The 26,944-nt window shown below is 37.5% G+C and overlaps 1 protein-coding gene across 1 annotated transcript; it reads left to right on the top strand.

Moving 5' to 3' along the window:
• On the top strand, positions 1–25,592 carry LOC133641571 (transcription factor 12-like). Its single transcript, XM_062035383.1, has 12 exons — positions 1–140; positions 5,298–5,397; positions 9,252–9,394; positions 9,482–9,599; positions 14,777–14,847; positions 16,870–16,966; positions 17,056–17,129; positions 19,828–20,004; positions 20,600–20,714; positions 20,821–20,965; positions 24,065–24,294; positions 24,450–25,592. The coding sequence occupies exons 1-12, from the start codon at positions 81–83 to the stop codon at positions 24,590–24,592; spliced, it is 1,473 nt and encodes a 490-aa protein (XP_061891367.1). The 5' UTR covers positions 1–80; the 3' UTR covers positions 24,593–25,592.
• The last annotated feature ends 1,352 nt before the right edge of the window (positions 25,593–26,944 follow it).

Genomic DNA, 26,944 nt, shown 5'->3' with positions numbered 1-26,944 from the left:
GGGAGGGAGTGCATGAGGACTGTATACACATAGTGGAGGCACCAAGTGACTGTGTGGACTACTGTGAAGCCAGCAGAGTTATGTACTGTGCTCATCCTGTCTCAGGCAACTCACTGATGTATTGCTACAACATGAAACCTGTAAGTACCTCTCTTTTATCTGTGATGGTGATGATGAGGATGCTGCACTCTTCAGTCTACTCTCAGATGTTTGTCTGCTGACTTGTGCAAGAGCTTTGTTTGGAACAGTGTGTTCTGCAAGCTTCAACATGTGATTCTTGTTTTTAGATCAGGTGAATAAGCAAAGGTGGTTTAATTTATCGCAGTAATCTGCATCAGGTTGGCAAATGCATCACTGAAGATGCAATTGAACGCAACATCTTCACCATCGCCTCTCTTCCCTTCTAAGTGTGTTGACCAACTTGTGTTTGAATGCACTGGCAACAGTCCTGCTTCCTGTTAGCCAAGGCAGTAAGCAGCAAACATCTTGACATGAAGCAGATTGCTTGCTATTTCTATTTGATTTAGGCTGTCCCTCAACCGCTTCAGCCATTATCAAAGGCAGCTTTGATCTCGCTGAGACTAACCATATCCAGACATCATGGATCACAGAGGCAGAAAATTGGTTGCATGTGGCTGGTTGAGGAGTACAGCGCAGACCCTCTGCCTCCCCCAACCCCAGTGCAAGTTGATATTTTCTAGCATGATCAAGGAGGGACAAGCGGTAGGAAATGGATGGATGAAACATTGTTGTACCGCTGACATGTCTACTACTTTACATGTTGCTCAACACAAATACAAATGTTCAACCTTAGCTCTTAACATAAAATAAAAACAATTCCAATGTAAGACGACCCTGAATATAAGACAATCCCTCTTTTTCTGCATTTTTTTCTAGGGAAAAATACCGTATTATTCATTGTTTTTTTTTTTTTTCATTCATTTTTTATTTATCTCCTTCATTGATGTGCATCTTTGATCAATAGACAATTAAACCTCAGCAACTAAACACACATTTACACAGGATGAAGAAAATCGTATATTTTCCTGCCCCCTTCAACGTAATACGTAGTCTTACCTAATGGATAGCATACAAACCAAACAAATACATCCAAATATAATGAAAACAAACAAAAAACACACAAAAAAACACAACAAGTGCAAAACTTCATGAAGTACAAACCGAACAAAAAAAAGTAATATTTATAATTATAAATACAGATGTTTAACCTAGTTGTCAACCTAAAACCCAATATCACCAAACCAATATAAGACGATCCTGAATTTAAGAAAACCCATTTATTTCTGCATTTCTTTGAGGGAAAATACCGTATCATTAATACACATGCTTAACCTTGACACATGCTTAACCTTGTTTTTTTTTTAACCTAAAATCAAATATCAACATACCAAGAAAAGATGATCCTGAATCTAAGGAAACCCATTTATTTCTGCATTTCTTCTAGGGAAAAAACAGTATCATTAATACACATGCTTAACCTTGTTTTTTAACGTAAGATTAAATATCACCACACCAATATAAGAAAACCCCTCTTTTTTGCATTTTTTCAAGAGAAAAATACAGCATTATAAATACATATGTTTAACCTCGGATTTTAACATAAAATAAAAATATTACCAGACCAATATAAGACAATTCTGAATAAAAGACAACCCCTATTTTTCTGCATTTTTTTCTGGAGAAAATGTCCGTATTATAAATGTTTAACCTCAGTTTTAACCTAAGATCAAATATCACCACACAAATATAAAACAACCCCTCTTTTTTGCATTTTTTCAAGAGGAAAATACAGCATTATGAATACCTATGTTTATCCTCGGATTTTACATCAAATAAAATATTACCAGACCAATATAACACGACTCTGAACATAGGACGACACTGCTCCTCTGAATTTTTTTCTACAGAAAAATACAGTGTTTAGCCTTAATTTTTAACATACAATAAAATAATACAAATCTGAACATAAGACGACACCTCTTTTTCTGCATTTCATTCTAGTGAAGAATACATTATTATAAATACATATGTTTAACTTTGGTTTTTAACACTAAATAAGATATTACCATACCAATACAAGATGACACCTTTTTCTCTGTATTTCTTTCCAAGGAAAAATACAGTATTGTAAATACATATCTTTAACCTCAGTTTTTAACATAAAATAGAATATTACCAGACCAATATAAGACGACTCTGAACATAGGACAACGCCTCTCCTCTGAATTTTTTTCTACAGAAAAATACAGCGTAATAAATATAAATGTTTAGCCTTCATTTTTAACATAGAATAAAATATTACCATACCAATAAGACGAATCTGAACATAAGACGACACCTCTTTTTCTGCATTTCTTTCTAGTGAAGAATACATAATTATAAATACATAGGTTTAACTTCAATTTTTAACACAAAATAAATATTACAATACCAATATAAGAGGACCCTGAGAAGAAAACGATCCCTCTTTTTCTGCATTTTTTGCTAGGTAAAAATACAGTGATATAAATACATATGTTTAGCTTTGGTTTTTAACACTAAATAAAATATGAACCATACCAATATAAGACGTCACCTTTTTTTCTGCATTTCTTTCCAGGGAAAAATACAGTATTCTAAATACATATGTTTAACCTCAGTTTTTAACTTACAACTTGCTAGGGGTGTAACAATTCTTTTTAACAACAATTCAATTCAATTCAGAATTTGGTTGAACGTGAAATGTGGTTGCCGATATGATTCAGGGCCGATATTATTTATTTTTTTAGAACGATACGATCCTCAACGATTCAGTGAGTTGAAATCGATTAAGTAACTTTTTAACAAAAATAAATACAATTACTGTGAAATAAATACAGGTGAAGTTTTCTATATTACTATTATTTCTTGTAAGGGAATTAGGTATAAATGAATTCTGGATATAAACAGGGTTGAACTAACAAGAGGAAACACTTTCTGCTCTCATTTTCAATATTCAAGAGATTTTCAATAAAAGTATAGTAACATTTTTACAGTAGATTTACCTGCTTCTTCTGCTTTTGTTTTTCGACATAAAATAATACAATAATAATAATAATATCAAAAATCTCTTCGGGTTGAATTAACAGTAGATTTACCTGCAAATTTTTGATGTTGTTTTTGACTTAGAAATAATACAAATACAAAATAAACAATATTTAAAAAATGAAGTGCAACCGAATCTCGTCAGGTTAAAGGAGCAGTGGGTTGACCTGCTACTACTCTCATTTTCATAAACAGCTACGATAGCAGAGAAAAGTCACAACAAATGCAAACGCCACAACACAATAAAATAAAGCCATAGCACAACAACTATAAGCCAAAACACGACAATACAAAGACGGAACGGAACCAGCGCAAGGAACATAAATCGATATATTGATTAATCGTTACACCTCTAATGACCTTACCAATATAAGACGAGACCCTCTTTTTCTGCATTATTTTCTAAGGAAAAATACAGTATTATTTATAATACACGTTTAAACTTGTTTTTTTAACATAAAATGAAATATTACCACACTAATACAAGATGACCCCGAATATAAGACACTCTTGTTTTTCAGCATTTTTTTCTAAGAAAAAAATTACAAAAAACAACAACACAACAAACACAACTATAATAAAAATGGCAAAGGCCTCCACAGTCAGTGTCCAACATTTGACAGAAGTAGGTTAAATTTTAGACAGACCATTAATTAAGGTTTTTTCTGGTAATAAATGACAAAGTAATATATTCGGGTCAATAATAAAAATGACACGTTTGAGGTTTAGTTTATTATTATTCCAGAGAGCATGGATTTTTTTTCTTAATATTTTAGCGGAACAGGATTGTATGTCCCCAAATTTCCAGTGCAGAAGATATAAAACACCACATTTTTCCGCGTGCACAATTCATTTATCCATCCATCCATTTTCAACCGATAGTCCCTCTCATTCAACATGTTCGAAAAGGAGTAGAGCGAATGGTTTAATAGTCTGTTCACTGTTCACCATTTTGAAACAGGGGAAGAAAATAATAAGAAAGTTTGATAGTGTGGTTGATAAAGTTTGATGGTTTAATCAGTAATGAAATAAATATACCTATACTGTATGCTCGTATTTTAATATGGTTCCTTTACCTCTAAATATGTACAACTTAGCAAATTTGACTGAATGACATGTAGTTTTATTCTCATCCTTTCCTAGTTAAGGCTTTTAATGGCGGCACAAAAAAAAAAAAAAGAGTCCCTTATCGTTTGTGATGCCATGATTGATGGTTTCTAAATCAATGCTATGCTAAAAGAGGATGCCATGGTGACGGCCCCCTCTCTGGCGGGGGCCAGAGGAGGCGTGCTGGGGCGGGGGTGTGACCATTATTAACGGGTCGCCTGCTATGCTGATGGTAAGGAGGACAATTGGCTTTATCCTCCGCCATATGCTGCCCATGGCGGCTCAGACGGGCCCAGAGTCGGCAGGGGCTCCTCTGTTTGGCCTGGCCCACAATCACCATGGGACTCATGCCAGCCAGGGTCACGGCTCTGTGTGTGTGTGTGTACGTACGTGTGTGTGCGCGCGTGAGTGAGTGTGTCGCCCAAGCATGCTCAAGAGAGTCTTTAATAGCCTGCTTTACAGGACTTGTCGTCCGGGTAACTGACACCCCATTGATGCTGCGCAGGGAGTTTTATTTTCATTTCCTGGGCCACATCAAAGCACTGAGGGGAGGTGCAGGTGCAGTCCAGACCTCTCGGGGTGTGTGCGAGGAAGCATGCGTTGTGAGAGAGTGTGTGTGTGTGTGTGTGTGTGTGTGTGTGTGTGTGTGTGTGTGTGTGTGTGTGTGTGTGTGTGTGTGTGGTACACCACTATAGGACAAACATAAGTGGAAGCTGCTTTTAGTAGAATTCTGTTTTGCAATTAATTTCTCCTGAGCCAACAAGGTCAAATTGAGTTCTTGCTTGGTTGGATTCTTTGCTGAGGACAAAACACGGCCAGGCCTGTAACTCAATTTCATTAAGGAAGGAATTGTATCTCAGCTCTTGGAAGCCAGCAGAACCGATCACGATTAGGGCAGGGATTTCTCATGCTGAATGGTTCCTAAATCCGGATGAGGAGGTGCATGGATCTGCAGCTTATGGATTATCGCAATAGCTCTAAGTGTGCATCAGCTCTCTGCTTTGTTTTCGTAATACTGTTGCTTCAGACGGGAGAATATTCACCATGTCCTGTTGATATATGCTGTGCCTTTGCCCAATTGAACACACTGTTCTTGTTTTTTTTAGATGTACGGGCATTCCCCCGGTAATGACGACATCAACCAGAACCCGTCTTTACATCCGTCTAGCAAGGCCTGCAGCAATGTGTTTGCCAGCACTTTTTTTGGTAAGCAAGATGATGACGCCGCTAGATCTTTTCCAAACCATGATAAGAACATTCAACAAACAGTGTTCTGTGGTACACACTAGTGTTGTGCCGATACCAACATTTTGGTACCGGTACCAAAATTATTTCGATACTTTTCGGTACTTTTCTAAATAAAGGGGACCACAACATTTTTTATTATTGGCTTTATTTTAACAAAAAAATCTTACAATTCATTAAACATATGTTTCTTATTGCAAGTTTGTCCTTAAATACAATAGTGAACATACAAGACAACTTGTCTTTTATTAGTAAGTAAGCAAACAAAGGCTCCTAATTTAGCTGCTGACGTATGCAGTCATATATTGTGTCATTTATCATTATATTATTTTGTCAAAATTATTAAGGAGAAGTGGTAGAAAATGAATTATTAATCTGCTTGTTCATTTACTGTTAATATCTGCTTACTTTCTCTCTTAACATGTTCTATGTACATTTCTGTTCAAATGTAATAATCATTTATTCTTCTGTTGTTTGATACTTTACATTAGTTTTGGATGATACCACGAATTTGGGTATCAATCCGATACCAAGTCGTTACAGGATCATACATTGGTCATATTCAAAGGCGGACCGGTACTTTTCAAAAGCGGTATAGTACTGAAAATGATTCATTAGTATAGCGGTACCAGTGGCGTGCGGTGAGGTTAATGTCTGGTGAGGCACGACTGCATCATCACAGTCAGATTTACAAACATATGAACCTGCAGTGCAGGTGTACCTAATGTTGTGTCCCTGCGGTCGTTCGCGGCTCCTGCAGCGCGAGCATTGTTGTTTTTGCACTTTTTGGCTTCTTGTTAAGTGACTTTTTTTGGGTGGATTCGGTCTTGCACGTGGAGGGTTTGGGTGTGGGCTTTGGTTGGTGTGGCGCTCCCGTCGGGCGGCGCATTCTGCGGTGGAGGTGCTTGGCACCAGGAGTCGGGGTTATGAGACGGGCCTCCAGTTTTATGATCGCTCATCACAAGAAATACGTTACACACATACAGTTGTTGACAAAATACACTGTACATTATATACCTCAGCTAACTAAACTATGGAAATGTATAATATAATTCATATAGCAATACGGTCTCACTGCACAGCAGGCCAGCAGTTAGCCGAGTCATTGCGCACAATCTATGTTGAGGCACAAATCAGTGACGTGCCTCAACTGGCTGCTGATCACCGCACCGTCTCTTCTCAGTATTTGAACAGCAAATGTGAAAATAAAAATAAAAATAATCTAAAACTGGTGAAGTTAAATGGAAAATAACTTTAGTATAATCACTGGACACATATAACAATTTAATTTTTTTTTTTTTCTTTTTACTTTTTTTTAAATTTCCATGATTTCCATGATGCAGGTGAGGCCGTGCCTCCCCTGCCTCTAGTGACGGCACGCCACTGCGCGGTACTATACTAATACCGGTATACCGTACAACCCTAATACACACATATTTACAACTTTTATTTTATCTTTAATCAAAATGCATCACATTTAAGATCAGTCTTCGATGCTTCTAAGCAGCTGCAAATTACATTTTGTACTACCTTGCAGAAAGTTTTAATTATAAAAAAAATCCAGTCTCTGCGTAGTAGCTTTGTGAATGTAATCTAAACTAGTAATAATCCATTATTTTTATTTTATTTTTCTGTTGTTTCATCATGCTATAAGTGGAAATTTGATTGCATTGTTTGTAATTTAAGAAGAAGTGCAGTACTTATTTCGTCGCTGTTACATTTCTCTTTGTTTTTTGCATTGAACAAAGAGAGCACAGACCACCAAGTGTTAAACATACTTGGATAGTCGCATTGATGTATTTCTGTATTGGTTATCCTGTTTGTTCCGTGGCTATTTACTTATGTATTTGCTGATATAAATAAAAAATGCACACATCTTCAAAAAAGAAAAAGAAAAAAAAAGAAAAAGCAATTTACACAAACATGCAGTCTTATTTCTAAATATAAAGGAGTGTTTTTAATTAAACTAAACAGAGTTTTACCAAATTAACAAACACCACTTTCCTCAAGGACACTGTCATAAGCATGGCTGCCAAAACTGCCCCTTCACTCTCCCCAAGCCCCTAGCGCGCCTCGCCAGCCAGGGCGAGTTAGAGCCACTGTCCTGGCTATCATTCATAGGAAGCAATTACATTAACAATCTGTTTTTGGTTTTTTACTTTTCCTATATTTTGTTCAAAATTGTAATGTAAGGTAAGCAAGCATGCCATTTTTTTGACCTGATGGATTATTTTGTCTTTTTAATTTAAAAAAAATTACTTTAAAATGTCCAATGATCAACAGCTTAGACCAGGGGTCCCCAAAATCCGGCCCGCGGGGAGTCCCGAGTTTAAAAAAAAAAAAAATAAATTATATATTTTTTTAATTATTACCTTTAAAAATCTCTCCTTTCTAATCAATTTTCTACCGCTTGTTACTCTCGGTGTCTCTTAGCCGTTCAGGCAAATCATACTGTCTAAATCTGCATTTTCCCATCGATAACGGGACATTATCGTGCTCCTTCCGCAGCAAGCTCTTTAAGTCAATTAGTGCACGAGGAATATGTATATATATATATATATATATATATATATATATATATATATATACAACCTGGCCCTCGTTCCTGAGCCAGACCATTGGAAGTTACTGTAAAGCAAAACAAGTCAATGAAGAGTCAATAATGACTATATTCAATACATTGAAAAACTTTTTTTTCACAAATGTAAGAATATTACCTTGAACATGGCGGGTGCGTGCATAATTGTAATCTCAATTTCAAGCAAGAACATATATTTTTTTGAAGGATTGTACAGCCCTAATCGAAATACAAATATACATACCGATCCAACTAGAAATAATTGGGAGGCCCCACTGTACACTGACATCCTGATCATACTCTGCTTGCATTTGCCTTTTATAAGCACTAGTATTCTAACATTTACCGGCAACATTCTTGTAAGAATGTAGGGTTGTACGGTATACCGGTATTAGTATAGTACCGCGATACCAATGAATCATAATCGGTACTATACCGCCTCTGAAAAGTACCGGTCCGCTACCTGATCCTGTAACTACTTGGTATCGGATTGATACCCAAATTTGTGGTATCATCCAAAACTAATGTAAAGTATCAAACAACAAAAGAATAAGTGATTATTACATTTTAACAGAAGTGTAAACAGAACATGTTAAAAGAGAAAGTAAGCAGATTTTAACAGTAAATGAACAAGTAGATTGATAATTAATTAATCACTTGTCCTTAATAATGTTGACAAAATAATAGAATGATAAATTGCACAATATGTTACTGCATACGTCAGCAGCTAAATTAGGAGTCTTTGTTTGTTTACTTACTACTAAAAAGACAAGTTGTCTTGTATGTTCACTATTTTATTTAAGGACAAACTTGCAATAAGAAACACATGTTTAATGTACCGTAAGATTTTTTGTTAAAATAAAGCCAATAATGTAATTTTTTGTGGTCCCCTTCATTTAGAAAAGTACTGAAAAGTATCGAAAAAATGTTGGTACCGGGACAACACTAGTAGCAGGACATCGGAAGAAAGGTCGAGCCCTGAATGAATGTGCCCGAAAACATTAGTTTACACTATATTGAAAACACCATAGGAGGAATATGTTTGAATTTCAATGAAATGTGTAATTATGAACCTTTCGCTGATGCTATATCAGAAGATACATTTGGGAATGACCTTCCTCATTCTTAGTAAAGTACATTGAGTCAGTGAGTCATTTAAATTGAAAGAATAGAGAATTTTGAATATACCTGAGATGCAAGTCAAATGCTGCATGTAACACATTGTCATGTATATTAGAGGGCACCAGCAATTTGCCCGACATCTGGAGTGCAGTAAACGGGCTGAACCAGCATGGCTATGAAGGTGTACTGGGAGTGACCAGCAACCACCAAACGCAGGCGGGGAGCTTCAACAGTCTGCAGCAGCAGCATGGCCACCTGGTGAGATGCACATCCAGGAAGTCATAAATCGGGTTTTTTTTGTACCCACCGCCACTTCAACTGAATGTTTCCCTTGGTCTTGTCCAGGACTACTCTCCACACTCGGTGATGGACATGAACAGAGCTCTCCCTCCTATGTCCACTTTTCACCGCAACAATGCGCCATCACATGCTCCTTCGGTTAACACGACGGAGAACTCCACAGGTGAGCCAGACAGCCATCAACATGTTTAGGTCTGTTTGTGCGACCCCATCAGGTAGCAAAGGATAGTTTCTGCAGCCAGCGACGTGCACTCTGACAAGGCCGAATCAGTCAATGTCAAAGAATGGCCTTCATGATGAAGCCATACAGAAACAAAGTTAAAAGGTGTATTGCAAAAAACAGCAGCACCAATGTTCTAATACTATTAAAGAGAAAACTATGTCCCTCCAGGAATTGTGCCGATTCACGCAAATTCAACCAATTCCTGCAAATTGTGCATTGCCTTCCAACTTTGTTCAAAGCCCGCCACTTCCCCGTATGTTTTGACCAATCAGCATCAATTTGTCTCTGAGCGGCCAAGCTCAAATGCGCACGCCAACTGTCTAATCAAAACTTAGTTTGTTTCTTGTGTAGACAATGCAGGAACAGCAACGACTAACAATAAATCAACTATTTATTGCTCATCCAGCATAGCTCAGACGGTTCCTATCTACAGGGCTAAGCCTTCTGGGTAATGTAATATATAAAAATGTACTTTATAGTTTACATGTATTTACAGTACAGGCCAAAAGTTTGGACACAGTTCAGTTCAGTTCAGTTTCAGTTTATTTCGAACATGCATACGATACAATGTAATGCATCACACATTACCAGTTGTTTCATTACAGCTCGTCCGAAAAGGAGTAGGAAGAAGCAGAGCTTATCTAATCCTACCCCTTACATACTATAGTGAAGTGAAGTGAAGTGAATTATATTTATATAGCGCTTTTCTCTGATGACTCAACACGCTTTTACATAGTGAAAGTCAATATCTAAGTTACATTTAAACCAGTGTGGGCGGCACTTCTCATTCAATGCATTTTCTTTATTTTCATGACTATTTAAATTGTAGATTGTCACTAAAGGCATCAAAACTATGAATGAACACATGTGGTGTTATGTACTTAACCAAAAAAAGGTGAAATAACTGAAAACATGTTTTATATTCTAGTTTCTTCAAAAATAGCCACCCTTTGCGCTGATTACTTTTTCGCACACTCTTGGCATTCTCTCGATGAGCTTCAAGAGGTAGTCACCTGAAATGGTTTTCACTTCACAGGTGTTCTTAGAGACTTAGACTTCCTTTTATTGCCATTCAAATTTGAACTTTACAGTACAGATGAGAATGACATTTTGTTGCATTAGCTCGTTGTAGTGCAGGATAAAAGAGCAATAAGGTGCAGATATAAATAAATAGATTACTGTACAGATACATATATTGCACTTTTGCATATGTATTCACGTTTATGGATGTATGTTGTATTGTCTTTATACTCCAGCGAGTTAATCCGTTTTTGGGGGGAATTGAGGGGATTATTATGATAAAGCTCTCTTGAAGCTCATCGAGAGAATGCCAAGGGTGTGCTAAGCAGTAATCAGAGCAAAGGGTGGCTATTTTTGAAGAAACTAGAATATAAAACATGTTTTCAGTTATTTCACCTTTTTTTGTTAAGTACATAACTCCACATGTGTTCATTCATAGTTTTGATGCCTTCAGTGACAATCTACAATGTAAATACCGGTAGTCATGAAAATAAAGAAAACGCATTGAATGAGGAAAAGGTGTGTCCAAACTTTTGGCCTGTACTGTACATATTTATTTAATCTTCATTTATTCATAGAAAGCCAATTAAGAACGTATTTTAATTTGCAATACTTACCTAGTCAACGACTCAGCCTTTACAAGACAGAGATGTTGAAAAGTGATGATAATCCCTCAAAAATGACTGATGTAGATCGCTCTCAACAGTTCACAAATGCTCTTAACCTGCAAGGGGTAAATGTGTAATATAAATGAATGTTTAAGATGGGTAAAACAGAGCAGAGAGCGGACAATAGCGAAGCTTTTTGTGGTGTCTTTTGTAATTCTATTATTGATTACTAATATTAGTTATAATTAGTTGACAGCACAATCATTTGACAACGAGCTCTAAGTATTTGCTTTTACTGTTATCTAGTGTGTGCTTTTAATATAAAACAAATAAAACATCATACAGTATTTGTTTTCCAATTTTTGTTGAAATCCTTTTTGGAGGTTAAGGTTGCAAGGAACACTTCAAACATTGAGAACAAATTCATAAAATCACAAACTGACACAATGTTACTGATTAAAAAAAAGCCTCAAAACGTCACAACGTTTGCTGCAACCTTCTGAAAAAGCTGCTGCAAATTCAGCAATCACAAAAAAGCCTGCAAAATCCTGGATGGGCTGATTACTAGCAGTGATGAGCTGATGTAAACGGCCAAACAGGATATGTAACACACTAACAGCTGTGTAGTTCACCCAACATTATCAAATTAAGCTACTGCCATTTTAGCTATTACACATACTATGTCAAAGAAGTCGCCTACAGCCAGGCCGTCAATGCCAATGTTGCTTAATCTTGCGATAATTCCAAGCTATTTGCTTTGGTGAACCAAGCACACAACAACCATGAGAGAGTCTGCAGTGAATCCCAAAGAGGTTTTAATTGGATTGTATATGGTAATTCAATTTCAAAATAACCAGTCTGTTAGGCATACTTGATCAACAGCCACACAGCTTACACTGACGGTGACCGTATAAAACAACTTTAACACTGTTACGTTACAAATATGCGCCACACTGTGAACCCACACCAAAAAAGAATGACAAACACATTTCTGGAGAACATCCGCACCGTTAAACAACATAAATACAACAGAACGAATACCCAGAATCCCATGCAGCCCTAACTCTTCCAGTCTACATTGTACACCCCCGCTACCACCACCACCCCCCCACACATCAACCCCCCCTCCCCACCCCCCTTCGTGCGTCGGTTGAGGTGGGCTGGGTTTGGTGGTAGCGGGGGTGTACAATGTAGATGGGATTCTGGGTATTCGATGTGTTGTGTTTATGTTGTGTTACGGTGCAGATGTTCTCCAGAAATGTGTTTGTCATTCTTTTTTGGTGTGGGTTCACAGTGTGGCACATATTTGTAACGTAACAGTGTTAAAGTTGTGTTAAAGTTGTTTTATACGGCCACCGTCAGTGTAAGCTGTGTGACTGTTGACTAAGTATGCCTTGCTGTCACTTCCGTGTGCTAGCAGAAGCTGCATTCAACATGTGGCCGATCAGGTACGCTGTTTGCAAAGACTGTAGAGGGCGCTAAAAACAGTACCAACACGCCCTACATTTCGGGTGTCTCCCGGAAAGACTGTGAGAGTTGGCAAGTATGATGCTGTCAAGCGCCGTTAAAGTAAAACTCGCGGGCTGTACTAACATTAAATTGTCTTAATAAGGTGCGGGCCGGAGCGTGTGTCTGAGACCCTTGGTTTAAACATAGCCCAAAAGTAAAAAAAAAGCTTTGTATGCAGTGTTATTTCATTTTAAATTTCAAAAGAGTTTTGTGGCTCCCATTATTATCTTTAATTTGTGAAACTCGTCAAAATGGCTCTTTGAGTGGTAAAGGTTGCCGACCCCTGGTTTAGAGCAATTACAGCCTCAAGTCTTTTTGAATACGATGCCACAAGCTTGGCACAACTATCTTTGGGCAATTTCGCCAATTCCTCTTTGCAGCACCTCTCAAGCTCCATCAGATGGTTTTCATCCAGATGTCTCTGTCCATTGCTGCATTTATATTTCTCTCTATCCTGCCTAGTCTCCCAGTTTGTGCTGCTGAAAACCATCCCCACAGCATGATGCTGCCACCACCGTGCTTCACTTTAGGGATGATATTGACCTGATGATGAGCGCTGCCTGGTTTCCTCCAAGCATGATGCCTGGCATTCACACCAAAGAGTTCAATCTTTGTCTCATCAGACCAGAGATTGTTGTATCTCATGGTTTGAGAGTCTTTCAGGTGCATGTTGGCAAACTTTTTTGCTAAGAAATGGCTTCCGTCTGGCAAATATATCTTACGGGCCTTATTGGTGGATTGCCGTATGGTTGTCCTTCACTCTCTACAGAGGAATGTTGTAGCTCTAACAAAGTGACCATTGGGTTCTTGGTCACCTCCCTGACTAGACTAAGATTAATGCAGCAATGCACAGAAACATCCTGGATGAAAATAAATGCTTCCCATCAAACCTGATGGAGCTTGTGAGGTGCTGCAAAAAGGAATAGGCAAGGAGGAATGGGGGAAACGGCACAAAGGTAGGTGTGCCAAGCTTATTGTATTGTATTCAAAAAGACTTGAGGCTGTAATTGCTGCCAAAGAGTGCATCAACAAAGTATTGAGCAAAGACTGTGAATACTTCTGTGCATGTGATTTCTTAGTTTTCTTATTTTTAATAATTTTGCAAATTAAAAAAAAGTATAATAATAATTGTCATTATGGGGTATTGTGTATAGAATTTTGAGGACAAAAATGTGAAAAAAGTGAAGTGCTGTGAATACTTTCCAAATACACTGTAAATCTAGAACCCTTCCATGCATATCAATTGAGTAGCTTGTTGCGGACAAACACATCGACAAATAGCCATCAAAATAATTAGTGCTTTCAAAGGATTAAACAAATGAATGATTAGTTAATTATGATCTGTAATTAATTAGCCAAATGTGAGTGTGAATGTTGTCTGTCTATTTGTGTTGGCCCTGCGATGAGGTGGCGACTTGTCCAAAGTGTACCCCGCCTTCCACCCGAATACAGCTGATATAGGCTCCAGCATCCCCCGCGTTCCCAAAAGGGGCAACGGTAGAAAATGGATGGATGGATTTTTTTTATTTTTATTTTAACAAAAAATGTTGAGAAAAGTCTTCAACTTGAGGTATTTTCATCTAAATTCACCACATTGTTGTGGCGGATCAAAAGATTGATATGGTTAAAAAGTTCAAGTTAAAGTGCCAATGATTGTCACACACACACACTAGGTGTGGTGAAATTATCCTCTGCATTTGACCCATCCCCACAGGGGAGCAGTGAGTAGCAGCGGTGGCCACGCCCGGCAATCATTTGGTGATACATAACCCAAAGAAGTGGCTTCATGAAGTTATTAAATTTTTTAACAGTCTTAAACAGTTGCAGTCTTATCCACTTACCCAAATGAAACATAGGGTCAACATAAATTGTGATGTATCACGTTTAAATTGTATACATGTTCAAAATACATATCGACCACCTAACCAATTGTGTGTACCTCCTACACACACAAACAAACCATGTACTCATGTTTTGCAGTCTCAGGAAACCAGACCAACGTGTCAAGAGGGTCCCAGACCGGGGATACTTTGGGCAAAGCTCTGGCTTCTGTAAGTATGTAACAGCACAACAGTTGTGTGAAGTGAATTAGTGAAGTGAATTATATTTATATAGCGCTTTTCTCTAGTGACTCAAAGCGCTTTACATAGTGAAACACAATATCTAAGTTACATTTAAACCAGTGTGGGTGGCACTGGGAGCAGGTGGGTAAAGTGTCTTGCCCAAGGACACGACGGCAGTAACTAGGATGGCGGAAGCGGGGATCGAACCTGGAACCCTCAAGTTGCTGGCACGGCCGCTCTACCAACCGAGCTATGCCGCCCCAAAATGTTTAAAACATTCCAAACAGTAGCTTGATCCATACTTGCCAACCCTCCCGAATTTTCCGGGAGACTCCCGAATTTCAGTGCCTCTCCCGAAAATGTCCCGGCACAACCATTCTCCCAAATTTCTCCCGATTTCCAGCCGGACTTAAGGCACGCCCCCTCCAGGTCCATGCGGACCTGAGTGAGGACAGCCTGTCGTCACGTCCGCTTTTCCTTCATATAAATAGCGTGCCGGCCCAGTCACGTTATAACATCTATGGCTTTTGGAGAGTGCACAACTGCGCACACAAGGAGACGAAACAGAAGAACGAAGAAGAGACAGTCATTGCGACGACGAGTGACAGAGATTAGAACGAGGATGGACAATTCAACCCTAAACTCACTCCTCTCCTGCAAATTAAATGTCACAGATACTGCCCATACCTATGCTCCTTCAAAGGCTGTGCTACTGGCTGCAAAGCATTGCACTTTCTACAACAATGAGTAGAGGAGTGTTATGTGTGTGTATATGTGTAAATAAATGAACACTGAAATTCAAGTATTTATTTTATATATACTGTATATATATATATATATATATATATATATATATATATATATATATATATATATATATATATATATATATATATATACATACATACATACATATATATATACATACATACATACATATATATATATATATATATATATATATATATATATATATATATATATATACATACATACATACATATATATATATACATACATACATACATACATATATATATATATATATATATATATATATATATATATATATATATATATATATATATATATATATATATATATATATATATATATATATATATATATATATATATATATATATATATAGCTAGAATTCACTGAAAGTCAAGTATTTATTTTATTTATATATATATCAGTGGTTCTTAACCTTGTTGGAGGTACCGAACCCCACTAGTTTCATATGCGCATTCACCGAACCCTTCTTTAGTGAAAAATAAAATGTTGTTTTTTTTCAAACTCAAGACAAAGTTATATGTTTTTGGTAACACTTTAGTATGGGGAACATATTCTAAGTAACAAAGACTTAATTTAGAGTTATTTGGTTAGGGTTAGGGTTATAATGAGGCCATGCCGAATAAGGCATTAATAAGTACTTAATAATGACTAGTTAAGAGCCAATATGTTACTAATTTGCATGTTAATAAGCAACTAATTAATGGTTAATATGTTCCCCATACTAAAGTGTTACCATGTTTTTATACTGGGGCACAAAATGAACCGTGCATGATCTTGTTCAAAGAACAAAACCAACACAGTGCATAAACTCACAACAAATTACACACCTGCAAATCAGTCTGACTTCTGCTGTTGCCGTATCCTTAATACGCCGATAGGGAGAAGTTTTTATTTACACAATGAGTCGGGTGTGTTTTGACCTCCGCCGAACCCCTGAGCCCGACTCACCGAACCCCTAGGGTTCGATCGAACCCAGGTTAAGAACCACTGCGTTAGTTGGTGTGCAACGCAAACAGGAAGTGGTAGTTTTCCTGGCACCTCCACAAAGGATTCTCACACTTTTTTTTTTATTAGCCTCTCATAATATGAGCACAATTGATGACTTACTTTGACCAAGTAGCTGTAAAATACCAGTGCAAAAATGATCCATTCCCCTCAGCTCACTCATCCTCCTCCTCTTTTTCTTTTTCTTTCTCCACCGCCTGCTGCCAGATTTATTCCCCCGATCACACCAGCAGCAGCTTCCCTTCCAGCTCGTCCACGCCTGTGAGATCTCCGTCCCCGTTGCCAAACGCCAGCGAAGCCGCAGGTAAACTGGCACTGCTGCTCCCACTGGGACCGTGTTGTTTGTCCTGCTTTCGGTGTATTTTTTAATCTGTGGGCTTTTGCTACCAACAGGCACAAATATGTGGTCCCGGGGCTCCGTACAGGCACCTGCATCGCCACATTATGAGTCCTCACTTATATCCATGGTAAGACTTCATTATCTACACTAATTAAGTTAATAAAGCCCAGTTTTAATGCATGTCAGTGTGTTGTTATCAACATGTAACAATAATTAACATTTACAGACACTTATTTGACTGTATGTACACAATTAAGCTTATTGTTTATGTATTTTTTTGACGTTATGACAGACCGACACAATTAATAAGCTAACAGCTAGCATGCTATATTAGCAACAATTTTAGTTATCAGAAATTAAGTCAACAACATGCTTATGGGAATTGTTGACTGTTGGACAGTAATACGTTTATTATGTATTGTGTTTTAAGTTTTTACGCGAGGCTAATGACACAGCTAAGCTACGAGAGACTAAGCTAACCTGAGCTACATAGACAGATAGAATGAAAATAAATGAATGCTAAAACAAATAAAATGTTTTCACATGACTCTATAACAGGGGTCCCCAAACTACGGATCAGCGTCCAAAATCCGGCCCGCGGGAAGTCCCAAATTATACTTTTTTTTTTTTTTTAATATTTTTTAAAATCTGTCCTTTCTAATCCATTTTCTACCGTTTGTTACTCTCGGTGTCTGCTAGACACTCGGACAAATCATATTGTCTAAAAATGCATTTTCCCATCGATAACCTGACATTATCGCGCTCGGAATATATATATATATTAGTTAAATAGTTAAAGTACCAATGATTGTCACACACACACTAGGTGTGGTGAAATTTGTCCTCTGCATTTGACCCATCCCCTTGTTCACCCCCTGGGAGGTGAGGGGAGCAGTGGTGCCGCGCCCGGGAATCATTTTTGGTGATATATATATATATATACGTTAGGTCAGGAAAAAACACAGAGGCTATGTCATCCCTACAAGCCTATTTTGCAGGTTTTCCCTGTTGTGTTTTTCCTGACCTAACGTATATTCCACTCTACCCTGGTATTCAGCACTGTATAACGGATGAACCACAGAAACCTCAACTATATATATATATATATATATATATATATATATATATATATATATATATATATATATATATATATATATATATATATATATAAATCCCCTGAAGAGCAGGGACACCTGCGAAACAGGATTGTAAGGACGAAATAGCCTCTGTGCTTTTTCCTGACCTGACCCCTGCTCTACAACATGTGTGGCGCCCCCTATGGATTGTGGTCAAAATGCTTTGTAAGACATGCTACTGTAGCATCCAGCACATGTAATATAGAAAGTTGTATAATCATTAGACCAGGGGCGTGGAACTCATTTTTTAATCGCGGGCCACATGGCAGTTATGGAAGCCCTCGGAGGGCCAGTTCATGATATCAATACACAATTGCCCCTTCGTTTGATTACTAGAACTGCATGTTTACCAACACAATGATGGAAAACTTGCTTTTGAATCTCAAGTCAAAGTGAGAAGCAGATATTTAAGTTCAGCTAGTGTAGAAAATTGATTTAAAAAATTCTGTCAAAATTGAAATACACTTATCAATAAAGATGAATTACTTAATATAAATAAATAAACGCATATTATTTCCAGGCTATCGTGGCCCACATAAAAATTATGTGGTGAGGCCTTGCGTTTGACACATGTGCATTAAACAATTGGTCAATGACTTATGGACATTTTGCTTAATGGCAGCCATGTTTTCCAACCAATCCAGCGAAGAGTTTACGCACATGTGCATGTCAGTCCCCTAAAGGTGTGTACTTAACTTCGAAATTTCAAGTCAATGCTTAACTATAGGAGCAAAATGTTGTTGCTTAACAACAGTACCATCATGTGGTGTATTTGTCAAACGCAAACAACACATACGTCACAGTAGTGCGGTAGTTCTCAAACTTTTTTCACTAGGTACCCTTTCAACAAAAACTTGGCTCCCTAAGTACCACCATAATGACCAACGTTAAAATACAGTAGCATAGTAGGCCTAAGTATTCATTTAAAACAAGGTAGAGGTTTTAATTAACAAGTATATTTAATATTTTGGGCCACTGTAACATTACACACAGTTTGAACAGTAACACAGTGTTTGAATATAGGAAAATAAAACACTGTACTTTAATCAAGTGATTCTTTGGCGTACCACTAGATGGAGCCCACGTACCACGAGTGGTACACATACCACAATTTGGGAATCCCTGCATTTCCCTGTATGAATTTCCACTCTTTTTTTGTTCTAAAGAGTAAGGCTGCTGAAAAAATTTGATTCCATCCAAAGCGCGATTCTTTTTTTTCCTGATTCTGAATTGATTCATAATTTTTAAGAATCTATAACTTTTTTTTTTTTAAGAACCAATTTTTGAAAATACAGTTCTTTTTTTTAGGCCATCTGCGCACTTACTGGCTGCATGTATGTATGTCATACATCAGCAGCCAAACGATGTAACCTGTTTTGAAAAACTTACATGATCATTTCTATTCCATTTAAAATATTGCAAGAAAGCAGGAAAATTATTTATGGAGCATAATTTGTACGTAAGGCAATTCAAAGTGCTTTACAGATACAATTAAAAAATAGCTAAATAAATCATTATAAAATAATTATGAATAAGATTCGGTTTGAATCGATTCTGAATTGAATCATTACCTCAAGAATCAGAATCGAATCAAATTGTGAGTTGCTGTTTGAGTCACATCCCTGTTTGAGATTTTCCTTGCTGTTCTGGTACAAAACCAGTTAATTCCTTTTTGTCTTAAATTAGTCTCAGGTAGAGGACCGACTGGACAGACTGGACGATGTGATCCACGTCTTAAGGAACCACGCCGTCGGTCCCACTGTTGGCTTCGCCTCTGACATGCACAGCCTGCTGAACCAGAACCAACACGGCCGGCCAAGCCCTGTGGCCACGCTGCCCCTCGCCTGCCACTCTCCATCTATGGTTGGTTAATATTTCACATTGTAGCTATTAAGCATGAAAGTGTGTGTATCTGAATGCCAGTTTTTGTTCTGTTCAGTTTCTGGACTTTTCCAGTCGCTTGTATGCTTATAGAGCGGTTGTTATCGTCAGAATAGGAAACAGAACACAATGGGCGAGAGCGGAGACTCGTCAGTCTTGTATAGGAAGTGTATTGAATGTGTGGACTCTAATTCCACTGCAGGATGATGGGGGGCACCTCTGATCCAGCATGCTTGTCCCTTTTAACCGAATGGGAGGATTTGGGGCTAGCTGGAGTGAAATAATATACTAATCCTCTCGGGAAAGGGGTATTAAATACTTCTGTTTTTCCAATTGAGATATGTTGATTTGTAGTGAATGACTGCTGTGTTTAGGGAACAGTTTTAAGGGGCTGGATTGAGATCAAGTGATCCTCTCAGAGTATAGATGTTAGTTTTGTATCTCTAGTTTAAAAGTTATGTGACCATCCGAGACCGGTCATTCATTATTGGCAGGATGTGCTCTACTGTGTGTAGGACTAACTGCGAACACATCAGTATCCTCCTTATCTCTTCCCCCTTCTTTGTGTGCCGTAAAGGTTGAGGCTGTCACCATGAATAACAACCACTCAACCTTCCAGAGCCGCACACAAAATGGCCACCTGTACGCCAGGCAGAGGGCCACGCTTGAGCTGACGCCAGGAGAAGGCAGAGGTGACTCAACAGCACAATTACTGTGCCCTCCACTATTGTTTGAATAATAATGTTGACGTCTAAAGGATGTCACAGAGTGTAACCATTTGACGTGTTCCCCATGCAGGGACTTTGGGGAATCCCGGGAATGTGGAGCTGAAGATGGAAGGCAGCGAGAAGGAAGACATGATGCACACCGGTCACAGCTCCGACAGTCAGAGGTCAGACGAGGAGGGCGACCACAAGATGCATGGAGAAAACAGCAGGGACAGGTAAACACTGATACCGCCCATTCATTAGTTACACCCAACATAAGATCTGTATTAATTATCCAACTTTTACAAAGATAATAGGGCTCAGTTTTCATTGACACAGTCAGATAGCTATTATTTTATCAATATGTTTATTATTGTAGTTTGCAATGGTGTACTGTTGCATCATGTCTAGCCATCTAGTTGCCCGCTATAGATACAGTACATACATAAAGTGACCCGCCATTGCCCCATGAGCACCAAGGTTATTTTACAAGACAAAAGCTTTTAAATGGTCACTTTTAGTTTGACCTGAACAATGTCAGCAAAAGCCATAAAGTGCAAAAGTGCCATTGCTCTGTCACAGAGTTGGTATCAGATATATTTTCATTATTTAAAATGTAAATATTTATTTACAATTTTTTATATTGTTATACGTTTTTTTTAGAATGTTACAAGTTTTTTAGTACAAAATAATGTACCATATTTAATTGAAAGAACACTTGGGAAAATAGTACTGCAAAGTCAGTGGCTACCGTTAGATTTGCAGAAAATCAAAGCAACAAACCTCATTATATTGTGAAATTAAAGGCATGTGTGATCCTGAGGAAACGGAACCCTAATAATGCCTGCATGGTTCCTACTATCTACTATAATATATCAAAATGACTGCCAAAAAGATAATTGAAACTGGAACACTACTGACTTTTGTACAGATGGGCTGTTCTACAAATATAGTATATAGTAATAATACGAAAATGACCAGTCACCCTATAGTAAGGGTTAGGGGTGTAACAATTGATCGATACATCGATTTATATCATTAATTTCAAGTATATCGATTTATACTCTGCAAGTTACCCCTCCAAGAGATATGTATCGATCCAATAATGTTTTTAAAAAGAAACAGAAACGATTATATCGATACTAGAAAAAGGAAAACATTGAATTTAAGAATAGCAGACTTTATACGAAGTTTAGCACTTGTAATAATAAATATTTTAAACGCTCCTGTCTGTGGCGTCATCAAAACAAAAATGGCGCATATCTACGGTGGTTGAGAAAGGTCATTATAAACGCAAACACCACAAGACAATAGTGTAATATCTGTGTCAAGTGCCTGTGTGCCTTTACAAGTGTGATGTATGCGAGAGCGGCAGACTAGTGAGAGTTTGGGTGTCTGTGTGTTGAATGTCTGAGCGAGAGACGTGGCAATCAGCAGCTCTTGTATAATGTGTGTTTTGACTCCCTCAGTTTGTTACCGCTTGTTAAGAAAGTGTGTGACAGTGTATCTCCGACTGTGTCTCTCCTTTTCCACTGCCAGGCATTTCAGTATCATAACTTTCAGCTACAGTAGGATTATAAAAGCCAGAAGAAATACAAATGACACAATAATAAAAAAGCCGCAACACATCTTTAAACCATAGAAGAAGCGGCCGACACAATGGAAGTGACAGCGGTGCAAGTTACCGCGACTCCAGGAACACAAGGAGAAGTCATTTAATGGGAAATAAATAAATACAAGAGATGGATGAAGGAGGCTATGGGAATTAGGAATCGAGGGACCAATGACATCAACAAGGATGAGGGGGCATACATGCTGTCCATCATCGGCGACGCAAGGGTGGAGAACAGTTACTGTATGGCCGGGTCAGGGAACTTTATTTAGCAGGTACATCTACTGTAAAAATGTTGGTTACTGTACATTTATTGACAATTGCTAGAATGCTTAATATGTGAGCAAAAAGTGTTTCCTCCTGTTAATTCAACCTAAACTGTTGGTTGCACTTTACTCAAATAAAATGTGATGTGAATGCATTTGCCATTAATTGTACTTGCTTGTCTTTGTCCATAGTTCATTTAAACCTAATTCGGAATTTCCTTATAAGAAATAACAGGAAAATAAGAAACTTCACCTGCAGTGTCTCGTATTTATTTCACAGTCACACTGCTTGAATTGTTTTGCTAAAAAGTTACTGAATCGATTTCAACTCACTGTATAATTTCATATCGTTCTAAAAAAATATTGTCCCTGAATCGTATCGGCAACCACAAATATCGAATCAAATGAAATGGTTGTTAAAACGAATCGTTACACCCCTAGTGAGGGATTAAGTAAGACAAAACAAAGACATGACTTGTCTGAAACAATCATCTTTCCATTTGCTATTCCAGTTAACTCAACACCCCAGACTGGTCACTAGTCCATCACAGGACACAAGTATAAAACCATTCAAACTCACATTCACAATTTAGAGTCTCCAATTAACATCACTTAGACCTGGGCGATATAATAAATCAATAAGTCAATTATGATCATGAACTCGACAACTTTGTGTGTGTGTTTGTTTTCTTTGTGTGTCATTTTCAAACATAGTGCAGGAGGGTTCACTCTCTGCATCACTCTCAGCACCTGAGCGTGTTTATTAAATAGCAGAATTAAATGAACGCAGTGAACCCTCTAATCATCCTTCCACAATCTTTGTAGGATAGTAACCAAATGTCCATCTGTGGGAATATTTAGACTTTAATCCAAGTGAGCACGTACAAACAAACCAGTATGCCAAATGGAAAGTAATTGCAAAATACAAACACCTTCAAGATGTTTTTATTTTTTTAATAACAGAGATTGAAAGTTGTGTTTGTTTACCTTTTAGGGATAATTAAAAGTTATTGACCTTCCAGTTACATTTGTAAAAAATATTAAAGAGTTCATTGCGCTTGAAAGGGCTACTTGCATTACTTACATTATGATTATTATGTATTATGTTTACATTACATGAATTTGGTCTCAAAATAATGCTAACAAATGTACAGTTTATTAGCATTGATCTATATGTTAAGTTAAAGTTAAAGTACCCATGATTGTGACAATATGTTGTCTGGCAAACCAGGAGAAAATGACAATGTTACAGAATGGGTAGTAGATATTGAAAATGAGATTAAAACAGTCACTGAAAGGAAATTGTTGATTGGTAGCAGTCATTGAAAGATAGGAGACAAAGTGAGGTCTTTTTGTGGCCAGTAGAGAGCAGTAAAATCCCCTTTTAAATCTCAATCGCCTCTGATAAACTTTGCTGTACAACAACACTCACGATAGCCTCTCCCCTCTTATTAAAGCATCCATGAGGATGAAGATCTGAGCCCGGAGCAGAAGGCCGAGCGTGAGCGTGAGAGGAGGATGGCCAACAACGCTCGGGAGCGTCTGCGTGTGCGGGACATCAACGAGGCCTTCAAAGAACTGGGTCACATGTGTCAGTTGCATCTCAAGAGCGAGAAGCCACAGACCAAATTGCTAGTGTTGCACCAGGCCGTGTCCGTCATCCTCAGCTTGGAACAACAAGTCAGAGGTGATCACACACACACACACACACACACACACACACACACACACACACACACACACACACACACACACACACACACACACACACACACACACACACACACACAGTCAATGATGCCCGTGGCGAACAATTGAGTCTAAACACTATTTGTCCCACAGAAAGAAACCTCAACCCCAAAGCAGCATGTCTCAGGAGGAGAGAAGAAGAGAAGGTCTCTGGTGTCATGACAGATCCACAGTCCATGCATGGCGTGTTTCATCCAGGTCTGACTGACCCGCCAAACCCAATGGGTCATCTCTGATTCTCCAAATACAGTGACGAACAACTCCTAATTACCAATGTGGACTTACATGCCTAAAACATTTATATTTTTATTACAATTTGGTCGGTGATACGGTGTTAAAGGCCCCAGCTGAGCACTACATTGCGTGTGTTAGAGCATTCGTTTTTTAAATCACTAGCTGATAAAAGCTTCACTTTCTCAGACAGATCAACTCTTGAGTGTCAAAATTGGGCCCAAAAGCAGAAAAAAAAGTGTTGCTGCAGCTGTACATTTCTGGCTTCTCTAACACACCTCTAACTTTGTGCCTAAACATTTACTTCGAACAGACAAATGCATTGTAACCTGCAGATGTTTTGTACATTTTTTTTCTATATTTATTATCTTTACCCAGTTGTGGCGAGGTGTCATCGGCAGTTATCACTATTTCCCCACAATCACAGACATGTCCACATTTGTGTGTGTGTGTGCTCCGACAGCAGATTCAATTTGTTCTGTGGCATCGAGAGTGTGCGAGCTGCTGTAAGTGTGTGTGTTGCAGGAGTTGGACCATTCTGTGAATGAACAGATCTCCAAGAATGTTATCGTTTGCATTATATACAATATATATTCAAGCTGTTCTATTGATTAGCACTGTTAAGAGGAGTAAACACTGGTGGTCAAAAACTAAAAACTTCACATTGTTCCTCTTCGGACCTAGCCAAATGGTTGTTCTGCATGTTTAATTAGGACTTTTCCTTTTTTCTAAGTTATGTAAGTTATCTTTTATACAAATTAAGAATGTGTGTTTATGTTCATTTTGTCACTCTTGATTTTACACAGGAGGAAGATTTGTGTGCAGTTTTACTAGACACGGTTCATGTTTTTGAGCAATATGTTAACACAGCTGAGTTATGGTTTATTACAAATCTTATAAAGTCATCAAAGATACTGCTACTGCATCATAACATGTACAGTGTGTGTACATTTTGACGTAGCAAGGAGGCATGTGTCTGGATGTAGCAATAAATGTTTTTCTTGATTTTTTTGTGTTTTATTACGTGCTACTGTATTGGAATATGTGTGATGCGAGTAGTACACACACACATACACACTTTTCTAAATGTCAAGGTTTAAGAATATCATCTAAAGCACACAAATAGCTTAAATAATTTATGAATACTCTACATATAGATTTTAATAGGGAAAATGCAAATACTTAATTCCTATTGATAATATTAAGAGTAGAATTATGAATGGACCAAGTAAGGAATTCAAGCAATATCCTCCTAAAAATAGCCAACAGAAGGTGTGTATATATATATATTAGAAGGTGTGTATATATATATATATACATATATATAGTACAGGCCAAAAATTTGGGCACACCCTCTCATTTCATTGCGTTTTCTTTATTTTCATGATTATTTACATTGTAGATTGTCACTGAAGGTACCTGTGAAGTGAAAACCCTTTCAGGTGACTACCTCTTGAAGCTCATCAAGAGAATGCCAAGAGTTTGCAAAACAGTAATCAGAGCAAAGGGTGGCTATTTTGAAGAAACTAGAATATTAAACATGTTTTCAGTTATTTCACCTTTTTTTTTGTTAAGTACATAACTCCACATGTGTTCATTCATAGTTTTGATGCCTTCACTGACAATCTACAATGTAAATAGTCATGAAAATAAAGAAAACCCATTAAATGAGAAGGTGTGTCTAAACTTTTGGCCTGTACTTAGTCTGTATACACACACGCACACATATATATGTCATGACTATGGAACACATGTACTTAACAAAAAAAAAGGTGACATATATATATATATATATACACATATTTATACATATACTGTATATACTGTACATATATATATATATATATATATATGCATATGCATATATATATATATATATATATATATATATATATATATATATATATATATATATATATATATATATATATATATACAAACCCCGTTTCAATATGAGTTGGGAAATTGTGTTAGATGTAAATATAAACGGAATACAATGATTTGCAAATCATTCTCAACTCATATTTAGTTGAATATGCTACAAAGACAACATATTTGATGTTCAAACTGATAAACTTTTTTTTTTTGCAAATAATCATTAACTTTAGAATTTGATGCCAGCAACATGTGACAAAGAAGTTGGGAAAGGTGGCAATAAATACTGATAAAGTTGAGGAATGCTCATCAAACACTTATTTGGAACATCCCACAGGTGAACAGGGAAATTGGGAACAGGTGGGTGCCATGATTGGGTATAAAAGTAGATTCCATGAAATGCTCAGTCATTCACAAACAAGGATGGGGCGAGGGTCACCACTTTGTCAACAAATGCGTGAGCAAATTGTTGAACAGTTTAA

Source organism: Entelurus aequoreus, linkage group LG24 (genome assembly GCF_033978785.1).
Source record: "Entelurus aequoreus isolate RoL-2023_Sb linkage group LG24, RoL_Eaeq_v1.1, whole genome shotgun sequence".
Taxonomy (NCBI): domain Eukaryota; kingdom Metazoa; phylum Chordata; class Actinopteri; order Syngnathiformes; family Syngnathidae; genus Entelurus; species Entelurus aequoreus.
The sequence above is the reverse complement of the archived record's forward strand: the minus strand, read 5'-3'. Positions and strand labels throughout refer to the sequence as shown.

Coding starts and splice junctions, on each gene's coding strand:
- LOC133641571 (XM_062035383.1), top strand. CDS start 81: ATGTACTGTGCTCATCCTGTCTCAGGCAACTCACTGATGTATTGCTAC. Junction 20,005..20,599: donor CCTGCCACTCTCCATCTATG/GTTGGTTAATAT, acceptor TGTGCCGTAAAG/GTTGAGGCTGTCACCATGAA. Junction 24,295..24,449: donor CTTGGAACAACAAGTCAGAG/GTGATCACACAC, acceptor TTTGTCCCACAG/AAAGAAACCTCAACCCCAAA.